The sequence below is a fragment of the Gopherus flavomarginatus genome, chromosome 2 (genome assembly GCF_025201925.1).
Source record: "Gopherus flavomarginatus isolate rGopFla2 chromosome 2, rGopFla2.mat.asm, whole genome shotgun sequence".
Taxonomy (NCBI): Eukaryota; Metazoa; Chordata; order Testudines; family Testudinidae; genus Gopherus; species Gopherus flavomarginatus.
The window spans coordinates 210,380,010-210,393,728 of NC_066618.1; the positions used below are offsets into that span (position 1 = coordinate 210,380,010).

Here is a 13,719-nt window from a genome sequence, read left to right on the forward strand (position 1 = left end):
CCGCATTTCAAGAAAGATGTGGAGAAATTGGAGAGGGTCCAGAGAAGAGCAACAAGAATGATTAAAGGTCTAGAGAACTTGACCTATGAAGGAAGACTGAAAGAATTGGGTTTGTTTAGTTTGGAAAAGAGAAGACTGAGAGGGGACATGATAGCAGTTTTCAGGTATCTAAAAGGGTGTCATCAGGAGGAAGGAGAAAACTTGTTCACCTTAGCTTCTAATGATAGAACAAGAAGCAATGAGCTTAAACTGCAGCAAGGGAGGTTTAGGTTGGACATTAGGAAAAAGTTCCTAATTGTCAGGAACACTGGAATAAATTGCCTAGGGAGGTTGTGGAATCTCCATCTCTGAAGATATTTAAGAGTAGATTAGATAAATGTCTATCAGGGATGGTCTAGACAGTATTTGGTCCTGCCATGAGGGAAGGGGACTGGACTCGATGACCTCTCGAGGTCCCTTCCAGTCCTAGAGTCTATGAATCTATGAATCTATGAAAACCCAGAAGTCGGTACAAGGCCAGTGGATGGGCAATGGATGTCCCAAAGGAGTACGCACATTGTTCCCTGCTTTCCTGTGCCCAGCATTGCTGAGGGAGGCAATTAAATATGGACTCATCCTCCTCAAATGTGGGAATCCCCCTTAAAGGAAAACTGGGAGCATAAGTCTTTATAATTTGGTTCTATTAGAGTCAGACCACTGCCATTGAGGGAGGAATTTGTTGGAGACTGAGGGTATGTCTATACTATGGGATTATTCCGATTTTACATAAACCGGTTTTATAAAACAGATTGTATAAAGTCGAGTGCACGCGGTCACACTAAGCACAATAATTCGGCAGTGTGCGTCCATGGTCCAAGGCTAGCGTCGATTTCTGGAGCGTAGCACTGTGGGTAGCTATTCCATAGCTATCCCATAGTTCCCGCAGTCTCCCCCGTCCCTTAGAATTCTGGGTTGAGAGCCCAGTGGCTGATGGGGCAAAAATCATTGTGGTGGGTGGTTCTGGGTAAATGTCGTCATTCCTTCCTTCCGCCGGGAAAGCAACGGCAGACAATCATTTTGCGCCCTTTTTCCCTGGATTGCCCTGGCAGACGCCATAGCATGGCAACCATGGAGCCCGTTCAGCTTTTTTTTTTTTTTTACAGTCACCGTATGTGTACTGGATGCCCCGGACGGAGGCGATACTCCAGCGCTACACAGCAGCATTCACTTGCTTTTGCATGATAGTAGAGATGGTTACCAGTCATTCTGTACCGTCTGCTGCCAGTGTAATTTGGCAATGAGATGACGGTTATCTGTCCTTCTGTGCTGTCTGCTGCTATCAGGGGTGCCCCTGGCTGAGATCGGCCGGGGGCGCAAAAGCAAAACTGAATGACTCCCCGAGTCAATCCTTCCTTTATGGTTTCTAAAAATAGAGTCAGTCCTGCCTAGAATTTGGGACAAGTGTACCAGAGAAGCAGTGTATCAGAGAGCACAGCTGCTCTGCGTCAGATCCCGCAGAAATGATGAGCTACATGCCATTCACGGCGGGTGCCCCTGCAACAACCCCACCTGTTGCTTCCCTCCTCCCCCAACCTTCCTGGGCTACCATGGCAGTGTCCCCCCCATTTGTGTCATGAAGTTATAAAGAATGCAGGAATAAGAAACAGTGACTTGTTAGTGAGATAAAATGAGGGGGAGGCAGCCTCCCCATGCTATGACAGTCCAGGCAGGACATTAAGCAGTGTGGGGGAGAGGAGCCCAGCATCCCGCTGCTATGATAGTCCAGGCAGGACAGAATCTTTTCTTTACATTGGAAAGGGAGGGGGCTGATGGAGCTCAGCCCCCAGTGGCTATGATGCAGACGGTTACCAGCCATTCTGTACCATCTACTGGGAATGACCAGGAATCATTCCTATTTTTACCCAGGCACCCCTGAGGCCAGCCAGGGGTATTCAGCAGTTATCAAGCATGTACCGTCTGCCACTAGGGACGGGAGAGGAGTGGACACTGCTCTTCACTGCTGCAGCATCGCGTCTACCAGCAGCATTCAGTAGATATAGGGTGACATTGAAAGAAGTCAAGAAACGATTTCTTTCCCTTTTCTTTCACGGGAGGGGGGGAATAAATTGACGATCTATTCCCTGAACCACGCCGGACAATGTGTTTGAACCTACAGGCATTGGGAGCTCAGCCAGGAACGCAAATACTTTTTGGAGACTGCTGGGGACTGTGGGAGAGCTGGAGTCCTCAGTACCCCCTCCCTCCCTCCATGAGCGTCCATTTGAGTCTCTGGCTTCCCGTTACGCTTGTCATGCAGCACTGTGTAGCCGGTAGATTTTTTTTTCAAACGCCTTGGCATTTCGTCTTCTGTAACGGAGCTCTGATAGAACAGATTTGTTTCCCCATACAGCGATCAGATCCAGTATCTCACGTACGGTCCATGCTGGAGCTCTTTTTGGATTTGGGACTGCATTGCCACCCGTGCTGATCAGAGCTCCACGCTGGGCAAACAGGAAATGAAAATCAAAATTTCGTGGGGCTTTTCCTGTTTACCTGGTCAGTGCATCCGAGTTCAGATTGCTGTCCAGAGTGGTCACAGTCGTGCATTGTGGGATACCGCCCGGAGGCCAATACCGTCGATTTGCGGCCACACTAATCCGAATCCGATATGGTAATACTGATTTTAGCGCTACTCCTCTCGTCGGGGAGGAGTACAGAAACCGATTTAAAGAGCCCTTTATATCGACATAAAGGGCCTCGTAGTGTGGACGGGTGCAGCATTAAATCGGTTTAATGCTGCTAAAATCGGTTTTAACGCGTAGTGTAGACCAGGCCTCAGAGAAGACAAGGAGGCACACATCTCTGTGTGGATAAGCCTGGCCTCCTGCTATTGTCTTGGGATTCACAGGGTTTGTGGACAGGGTCCATTGCTTGTTTGTCCTTCACTCTTCTTTGCAGAAGAACTATTAGGGAGGGATCTACTCAGGGAAATCAAGGAGATAGTTTTTCCCTTTTAGTCGCCCACTAATTATTTGATATCTTTTCTTCTACTGTACAAATCATTATTGTGCAGTAAATGAAAATTTGAAAAACTGTAAAAAAACAGCAGATCTGAAAGGCAGTTGAAGCATGAGGGTTACTAGGAGTGGCCTTAGCCACTTTTGTTTTGTTTTGTTATGAAGTATCCAGTGAGAAAGCAGCAAATTAAGTACTTTAGTATTTACAACTACAGTATCTCCTTATTTTCAATAGAAATAATTGTATATGAATCAGTTAATATTTTATCAACTACTACAAACACACATTTCATAATTTTCTCTGGTTGGCTGTAATGGTATCCAGATGCCAGAGCATTTGAACTGTTTTCTTCCCTTCCAACAGCAACATCTGGATCCTTCCCAAGTAATTATGATAGTAATTTTGGAAATGCCTATGGGTTTATCACAGCACTACATGTTGATGGAGTAGATCTAACTTCCTATATTACATATTCCATCAAACTCACCTTAAAATAATTTAATGCACTTTTCTTCTGTTTCATAATATGCTGGTTTCCAAATTCTTCAAAAGCTTTATGAGTGTGTTTATTTTATGAGAAAATGAATCATTTCCCATATACAGATTTTTAGCTACATTCTGAACTGGCCTTTGGGCAAACCATCGCCTAATAACTGTCTCACATGTGTACTGAATTTATTTTGTAAATTAGATTTAAAAACCTTATAGCTTTGTGCATTTCTGTATGTCACTTTGTTGGCCATTTTCTTTTAAATCTAAGACCCATCAGTGATGCAATTACCACCGTTTCAGTTTTATTTCTTTATCTTTAATTTTATATATATTGAAATACTGTTAGATGCAACTACCTTCAAACCACTCTGCAGTTAAAAAAAACCCATAATATTTTCTGATTTATGAAAGCGTCCCTCTTCGACCTCAAATAAATTGACAAGATGATAACCACAATGCCTGGATCTAATAATGCAGGAAAAAATAGACACGCGCGCACGCACAAGCACGCATGCACGCACGTACACACACACATAAAAACCCTGACTGATATTACTGCTGCAGCAAAGCTAGGGTAGCTACATTTCATTACAACATTAGGCTTGAAGGAACATCCCAAAGATCAAACACACAATGGAAACATGCAGTGGAGTTGTTTTACATACATGGATATAAGTGTGTAAGTCTTTCATGCCAAGCACATAACTTAATTCAATGGATGTAGTAGCTGAACAAAAAAAAAAAACCCACAAAAACCTACATAGTGGTAAACAATCTATGAGCAGAAAATGAAGAACACATGGAAGGAAAATGAAACAAATAAAATGACTCTGAAATGTGCAAGGTGACTTGTCTGTACTTGAATGTCTGACCTGTTAGCTGGTCGTCGCCTGCAGCAGGGGCGATGCGAATGTATGGTGTTGTAAGCTGAGTCACGATTATCGCAGCTAAGGCAAAGGAAGATTTCCAGGTCAGCATGCATGAGGAAAAAAAAGCCAGACTGAAGCTATGCTAGCAAGAAGAACCTTGGTCAATATTATTGTCTCAAAGTTTTAGCAAAAAAACCCAAAACCCAAACCAAAGAAACAAAAAGCCACAAAAGCTCCTCTTCATCTTTTCTTAATTTGTTAGTTTGGTTATTCTGTGATATTAATAAGCTTTTTTATATAACCTTCACTCAGAAAAAGGAATCAAAGTGTATTATTTAGAAAATACAAATCTGATTAACTAAAGACTGAGGCTTGGCTCCATTCGCCACATCATTGGATTTAAGCTGCAAAAATTCAGTGCTTATTCAGAGGACTCCAACCTTAATTTGTCAAGGTAAATCACACCAATTTCTTTTTTGCTTTTTAAACTTTCACAGCACATTTTTCCTATGTTTATTTAAAATATCATTTTCCGGCACAATATTCTTCAATCTTTTTTCCTGAATCTTCCTTATAGAAGATTTTGCAAACGTAAACACTTACACATGCAAGCAGTACTACTGACTTTTCACATGCTTTAAGTTAAACACGTGTGTAACTGTTTCCTGGATTGGGCCTAAACAAGTTTATATTCTCCCACTAAAACAATGAAAGGCAAAAGTAGAATTTCCTACACACCTAAAATATCTTGACTCTTCTTCATATAATCACAGAAATGTACAGCTAGAAGGGACCTCGAGAGGTTATCTAGTTAAGGCCCCTGCATGGAGGCAGGACCGAGTATATCTAAACTATTCCTGGCAGGTGTTTGTTTTTGTAGGGCTGTACCAACAGATAAGTATTATTGTGGTTTGCAGTGAAATCTTCTGATTCTTTGTTTGCCAGAAGCACTATGATTGTCATTAAATGGTTAAACACAGTATGGTACATATAGATTAAGAAATACTTAACAAAATTAAAAGGCCAGATCCAACATGATGCAGCTGGAAAATGATGCAAAGAAAAATATTGGAAAATTAAAGACAAGATTATATGAAAGATCACTAATTTACCTAGAACAGCCTGGGTGCTATTAGAAATGTGGCAAGGAGTGAGGAAAATAGATCATCTACCATCTGCAGACAATTAAACTCAAAACTGCTGCTGCATAATATTTTGAAATACTCCTCTGCAACACTGAAACACAGTGCTGTTAGTAGCTGCTAGAGTACTGTTGCTATTGGATTTAAAATATTATAATAGCCTTTTCTCTCTCATAATTAATGAAAGCCTCCCAGTGCGGCAAGAGCAGAATAATAACCTCTCTTTCTATTTGGTCTGAGAATTGGAATCCTAGGAGATGCCAAAATGGTCACTATTCAGACATTGTAACAAGTCATATCAGGAAATACATTCTTAATATAATCAAGAATCACCACAACGTTGATAATTGTATAGATAGCATGTTTTGGTGTTTTTCAACCTTCTCTTCACAGATTCTGTCATCATTTAGTTTAGAGAAAGAGCAGACATATGAAAGCCATTTTTGTTATCTGCATGAAAATCTATCCTGTTTTTATTTTAATTTTCTTATCTCACATAGGAGGCACCCTTCAGTCCTCACATTTGTATGCACATTGAATATTCATAAAAATAACAGAAGCCTTAATTTGCAGCACCAGAAAACTCTTCACCATACTTATATAAAAAGAAACATGGAGCTAATCCATCTCCCAGTGCAGCCAGTGGCAAGACCCTATTTGATTTCTAAAGGAGCAGGACTGGGCACTTCAGTTATACAGAACCCGGTATGCTAATCTTAAAATAACATTATAATCATTGTAATCAGGATTTTTATATGATCTCTGACACTGATATTTAATATAGGTTTAATTTGTAAAGAGCTGATGCTTACAAGAGGTTTGTTTCAACTGTTATGCATTGACGATTTAAAATAATGGAATTACAAAGTATTATCCAGATAAAGACATAGAACCTGCATACACATGGGTATGGGGATACAGGGTTAAGGCCATATTTTGTAGAAAGCCTTCAAGTAAAAGGATATTTTACACACAAGACATTTTCTTCTTGTGTTTATGCTGACATTCCATTGACTTCACTCAGCACTACACGTACTTAAAGTTAAGTCCTTCATTAAGTGCTTTGCTGGATCAGGGCAAGAATGCTCTGAATCTGTCCCACAAATTATATAAAAATGAGAAAAGCATCCAATATACCATGGATTAACTATTGCAAAACTCAATCCATGTTCTACCACAATTTCAACTACATGAATGTCTTGAGGGACACACAAAACTTTTAAATAATCTTAAACTGAGACACCTGGGGGGAGGGTGGGAAATAATGAAAAGGCTTTAAAGTCCATGATCAATTCAAATCCTGGATTTCTCCTATGGGTGCAGACTTCAAAACTTGCTGGCTACATTCCTTGAGTGTAGACAACCAGGTGGCTCTGCCAAAACCAGTTGGCTCAGCTGATCAGCAGGCAATCTGGGGTAATGAGAATTTGGAGGAGGATATTGACATGCTCCCTGGACTCCTTAAATTCCACGGAGTGGAGCTGCAGAAGCCTTCTACTCTGGTGGAATTTAGGAGAAAAATAGCAACCTGGCTGTACTGCACAGCTAGTGTGTTTTACAGGATACATTTTATGATCCAGGCCCTGATCCAGGAAAACACTTAAGTATATGCTTAACTTTAAGCACATGAGCAATCCGAGTTTAGTCAATGGGACTATTAATGTGCTTCAAGTTAAGTGCATATGCAAGTGTTTTTGGGATCAGGGCCTTAAAGCATATGACAGCATGCAGGGTAGTAAGAACTGTAAATGGCTGCAAGATTAGGTCTCAGTTGAGAACCAGACTCTGCCACCTATATTCCTGATTAATGGCTAAAGAGATTTTGCTCTAGCTTTAAAAATCTTCAAATTTCAGTCCAAAACGATGATTTCAGCGTAAAATACAGATGCTTTGGAAAGACATGAATATGTTAAAACAAATGTGATAAAGGAGACTGTTTTGCAACCTTTTCTATGGGAAGCACAAGTGCCTGCTGTAATACATATATCACCACAACCACACAACACAGCTATAATTGTCTAATAAAGAACTTTATATGTATTAAAATAACCACACTAGGTTGTATAGTTACGAGCAGTGTAAAGCTTTACTGACCCAGGGAAATCACAGTCAGAGATAGAGCCTCTTGTCAGAGAGGCCTTTCAGTTCCTCAGAGTAGGGGAAGTGTGCATGTTGCACCAGCCCTTTGGATGGTTCACACAACACCCCACTGCATGGTCGATCAATTCAGCAGACAAGTGTATACAAGGGTGTGAGGTCATGGCCCCCCTTCTTCCCCATGACAGATGAGGTGATTTGCACCTCAAGAATAAGAGGTCCTGCTATTCTACTTAGCAGTTGTGGAAAACCCAAGGGGTGAAAAGCTCACTGCACCTTAAGCAATCTTGCGAGATTCAGGCATAATCTGACCTTTAAACTATAGATAAAACAATTATATATTACATGTTGAAATATAAACAGACTCTGCATGTCATTTTGAGCAACCAGTGAAATTGCTTTGTATTATGTCATTATAAGTTTAGTAGCACAGGAAACAATGCTTTACAGCAGCACTTCAGTAAAATTTGGAACATTTAGGATTGCAAAGCCCAACTTGGGGAATTCTTGTTTCAAAGTCCTCACCTCTTGTCTCTCTAACAATCTTATGGGATATTACAAAGTACTCGGAAATATGCTTTCAAAACATAAAACAAACTGATGTGTTTAAAATAAGAGCTCCATTTTCTCACTTCCCTTTCAACAAACAGGTTACTTTGAAATGGTCTCTTGCTATGAAAGCAATTTCATTGCACAAACTAATTCTCCTCTCAAAATGAGCGTTACAAATATTCCATCAAGTGGTCCAAATGACTGAACATTCATTAGCCATTACAAATAATCACCAAATCATTTAAAAAATGTGTTTTGTAAAAAAAAAATTAATCTAATCATTTAGCATGATTTGTGGTGTAAATTAATCAATTGCTGATTCATTTATGCTACTGGATAACAGAGTAGTGTTTTACTTTCCACTGAAATTCATCTGTTGTTCTATGTTTCATCTGATTAGAATGAAGATATTTGAAAGTTAGTAATTATTTACTAAGCAATGGGCTCAGTAACTTGAAAACTAGGGATTTTTTTTTTCATTTCCAGATATTTGGGAACTAGATGAGAAGAGAGTGACCAAAATTCCATTTATTGTATCCTGGAGGGTGGCAGTCCACCCTCAGTTTAAGTTCTGAGGCACAGATGTGAGGCGTACATGCTGATATTTCTGTTACTTCAAAATAATAAGGGTCTCATCTACCTTGTCTAGGATGGAGAAAAAAGGACACCTGTGGTTGCTGAATTGTACAATCTCCACATGTTGATTCTGCATTGCAACCAGGACATTTCATTGTGCTAAGCTACATGAGGTTATGTCGAGTCACTTAACCTGAGATGTGTGATCCTCCAAGAATGGACTATGATCGATTGCTTATGAAATACTTTTATTGCAGGCTGTCCAGGCACCCAAATCCTTCCCTTTTCTACCCTTCCACCTCTAAATTGCCATCCCCAATTTTTCTTTCAGACCTCTGTCTTGTCATTCAGTGGAGGTACTAAAGAAGTGTGGCTATACTCAGATATACACAAACCACCCCCTCAGTTTCCAAAGCTAAAGCATATCATCTGAGCAATATGACTAATCTTTTCTACTTGGGGACCGGGATTATAGCTATTGCTGTTTGAACTTGTATCTCCTACTGGGCAGTATAATATACTGGCATTGAAGCATAAAGAGCTGGTCTGTGAAGAGCCTCCACTTTTCTTTTATAAAGCAATTCAAGCAACAGAATTGCTTATAAGGAAAGAGTAATTTTTCATTGTTCACCTGTGCAAGCAGCTAGTGGGTACTCTGCTATCAGCACTTTAACAGTCCTATTATATACACAAATATACAAATGCCAAAAATACTTATTTTGAGATCATATAAAAACCACAGAGAATGTTTAAAAAGAAAACTTGTTCATGTAGGTAACTACAAATGTATAATAAATTTGTGCTTTTGTAGAAAACTTCCTAAGTCTCAGCTGAACATGTGAGTGATTACTTTAAAATATAGCGTCAGGTTCAGAGATGTCCTTTTAGCTAAGTAAACATTTCTGGAGGTCTGCATAACTGTATGAAAGAGAGGTCAACAGATTTACATCCAGAAAATTTGACACAATTTAATCATACCTTTTGTGGCCACCCTGACGCAGTCAATTTTGGTTTCCTGTGTCAAATAAAGAGGAAAAAGGTCATTTCTTGTGCTGTACCCAAAACAAAGAAAACCATCTATTGTTTTATTTTTAAACTGTTGATAAGATCTAAGGAAACTGTCCATTCTGTGTGTTTGATCACACATATAACAGTCTCCAAAATGACTCCAATGCACTTTTCATGCTATGGACAACTAAAACACAATACACTTGGCCATGTGCCATCAATACGTCACTTAACATTCACCAGAAGATTAAATAAATGTATAGGACGTGATGTATGCAGCATTTTTTCTCTGGTGATTCATTGACCTTAGGAGATTTTTCTTTTTCTTACAAATACAGTACTAAGCATCATACTAGACAATTTAAGAAAGAAAATAATCAATGGTGTTCAAATTTCTGTACTGCTAGTGTACTGTGAAAAAATGGCCATTATGGTATCCGGCAGAAAACATTTCTAGGCTGTCAACGGAGACAGCCAAAGCTTATCAGGAATTGAAGGGTATGTCTGCCCAGGAAATGGAAAACAATTCCAGGAAGAATCAGCCAGATGAAACATGATCTGCAAGGGCCTTTGTACATACTTCTCATTTCAGTTCCATCTACTTATTTTATTTTACTGTTGTGGGGGGCGGAGGGGGGGAGGGAGAGTCTGTTTCTAATTCAGTCAAGACAGGCAAAAGTGAAAATGGAAGTTCAAACTATTATAAACCAAGGTAATGTGATTGGACAGGCCAAGAATACACGTGCTATTAGAGCAAAAATCAAGTTTGGCTTGAACTTAACCAAAGCATCCACAGTATTTTCCTCTTTAAAAAAGGCAGCTAGATAGAAACACTGGCCAACTTTTGGAAGCATTAGTAAGAAATGAAAATAAAGCAGAACGGTAGCATTACTGGCAATGATGCGCTATCAGACCCACTCTCCATTGACAAAAGTATGCAGTTTCCTCCTTTCCCTTTTCTGTCATTCTTAATAATTATTCAACACTGGTTATTAAATGGTTATTTTTTAAACTCAATTTGTTAAATTTCATGGTTTTATTCATTCTCTCATTAGCAACTACATTGAACAATACCAAGTCCTGAGCCAACAATCTGCTTACACTCTACACCTGTCATAAGACTTACCCCATTGGCTCTGCTAGCAGCTTGGAAATAAATGCTGTAGCTTTTATGAGGTAGAAGAGGAGTGTTCCAGAAACCACTGTAGGTTCTGTTATCACCAATTGTAAAAGACTGAGCAGCTTGAAGACTGTTGGCTGGAAACTCTGCGGCAAAATAGTAATGAGAGTTCAAAAGCGAAGCATTCTGGAAGTGAATGGGCACTGGGTAGCATTTCAGGATTTCAGTTGTCTTTTTAGTCCTGCGAGGGCGCTCTTCCTCAACAACTATTTGATAGACACTAGGAAATCGGAAAAGAAAGAATGAGAGAAAATATGGGTTATTTAAAGACATCTGAATCAGCCAATTCATTATGAAATCACATCATCACACCGACAAATATTTATGGAAAAGGTGATGACAGCTGAAGGCAAAGGACATAGTATAAAAACACTGTCAATACTCAGGTCTAGAAATTTATAGCACACATCCCCTTCTACTCCCAAATAACCTCATTTCTTTTTGGAAAATAAAATTGGCTGTGAATATCTAAGACTTTTTATGAAAAATAATGCACAATACTTCCTAGTTGGAACATACATAGAAATGTATTTGATCAGTATTAAAATGTTGAACAAGTATTTTATTTACAAAAAGTAGATAAGAGGCTGTGGATTCAATCCTTTAGCTTCTTAACTTGCATGGAAAAAAAAGCACAACTATCAATACAGACGAAGAAAGGTGAGATAAATAGAAAAAAAATCAGTCAGGGAATCATATTTGCTTAACTGTTGGCATTACAATTGCTTATGAAATATATAATAAAGTGAAAATCTGTTTAAAATTTTTGTAGCAGATTGTTATTGAGCAAAAAGAATATACTTTTTGATGGCTAAAGTACAAAAGTTGTTTTACATTTATTTTGTTAGTGAAGTTTGGTAAGTCTGATAACAGTGGGGAAACAGAAATCCCATTCACGAATACAAAACAGAAACAAAATACTAAATAGTCTAATTGTCTAATTCTGCATAAACTTTCTGTTAATAGTGAGTGAATAAATTCACATAATTGTATAGTTGTCATAATTCTGATTCATCAAAGCACTTAAGCACATGTTTAAAGATAAGCATGTGTTTAAGTCCATCTGTATTCTGCCAAGCAGTTAAACGTGCTGAAGTGCTTTGATGAATCAGAGGCCTAGAAGAAACTGCCCATCTTCCTCAAATGTAAAAACTCATGGACATTCAAACAGGAACTGAGGAAACATTATTTCTGAATGTACATGAAAACAATGAAATCATAACATTCTTATAATTGTTCAAAACAGTGAGATAGTGCTTCTAAATTTCTCAAATGGGAAACCCATCTCTCTAAAGAGGATCTGGTTGCAACTTTATTGGTTCCCTGAGGACTAATGACTCTTGATCATTATTCATCTCCATGAGGAGGACAGTGATCATAGATTGCAGGCAGGGAGTTGGTAAGGCTAGCTAGAGTATGTTTAGGGTAGCTAAAATGTAATAATTGACTGCATTTTGTTGTGTAGTTTGTATGTATTAATACATGAATTACATTTTAAGTATATAATTACTACAAAGCCACAACATTATGTATGCTTTTGGAGAATACAATCCCCTGATAAATTAAGATATCATATTTTGTTCTGATTATTATTCATTATTTGTATTGCTATAGCACCGAGGAGTCCTCGTAATGGACCCCTTTGTGTTAGGTGCTGGCTCTGCCCCAAACAGCTGATTAATAGTTTAAGACCAACACTTTTTTTTTTTAAACTGGTCCAGTAAACATTTGTATTGGACCACCAAAGGATTTCTACTTCTAGTTGGTCACATTTTAAAATCACAGGACTCTGATTACACTCTTGCTTTTCCCTCAGTTTAATTTCTGACATGATTTAGCAAATGATATGAGTTTTTATAGTTATAGATCATTGCTTTATGCTACTTGGAAGTTAGAAATTCATGCCTTATACTATTTCAAAAGGTAAGTATCCATGGTTCTCAATGATGTCTGATGCTGTTGCTGATGGACTGCAAAGCTTTGGACCTTACATTTGTTTTGGCCCTTCAGTCAAACAGTGCTATTTCTGCACCAGTCCAGGACCAAAAAATCCAGGACCCTGGACCAGGATAATTTTGAATGCCTGCTTGAGTTTTGTTTAAAATAAATATTCTTTTCATTTTCCACACAGCAATTATAACTGGAAATTGTAAATGTTTTAGAAACAAAATTGTCATTCGCATGTGTCTTTACGATGAGAAGTTCGTATCAGTCATACTACATGCACTACTCCATGTATTATTACATTGTCAATGCTTTCCATCTATTCATCTTCAGATATATTAAAGAAAGAACTAAGCTGACTGGAGCAATTTCCAACCCAAAATGTCATTTCATCCTTACTCCACAAGACAAATTAGATTTGCAAGCATCCAGACCTCAAATCTATTTGCTCTTTAATAATTTAAGAACTGAAAGGTCAAGCAGCTCTTTTCTGCTCCCCTTTATCAAAGTCCAAGTGCTAATGAAAAATATCTAAATCCTATCTGCTGCCTTTATGAGTAATGTTTTACATTTGTATAAATGCGATCATCTTGCTAATGAATTTTATAAATTCACCAATTACAATTAGAATCCAAAACCTTGCTCAAAATCTCACTGTTAAAACCGCTTTCTTTTTATATGTAACAACTGAATTGCTAATGCTGAAAAGGGATCTTAAGGTTCAAGCTTAGTGAACTGAGCAAGCACTGAATCAGAACTCTATTTTTCCTCTAATATATTAGTCATATTTTCCATTTGTTTAATGTTGCATTATTCCTTTTCCATTCATACATCTACATTTTAATTAGAATAAAATCTACCT

General features: G+C 38.5%; 1 protein-coding gene across 7 annotated transcripts in view; it reads right to left on the minus strand.

The window, feature by feature from the left end:
• Positions 1–13,719, minus strand: part of PTPRM (protein tyrosine phosphatase receptor type M) — a 729,462-nt gene that overhangs the window by 261,153 nt on the left and 454,590 nt on the right. For 4 of the 7 annotated variants that reach the window (XM_050942098.1, XM_050942097.1, XM_050942096.1 and 1 more), the window contains exons 12-14: positions 10,860–11,133; positions 9,704–9,740; positions 4,362–4,436 (exon numbers count right to left, since the gene is read on the minus strand). In XM_050942098.1, the coding sequence (XP_050798055.1) occupies positions 4,362–4,436; positions 9,704–9,740; positions 10,860–11,133 (386 nt within the window). The remainder of the gene's footprint in view (positions 1–4,361; positions 4,437–9,703; positions 9,741–10,859; positions 11,134–13,719) is intronic. The other 3 variants (XM_050942101.1, XM_050942100.1, XM_050942099.1) reach the window with 1 other exon arrangement.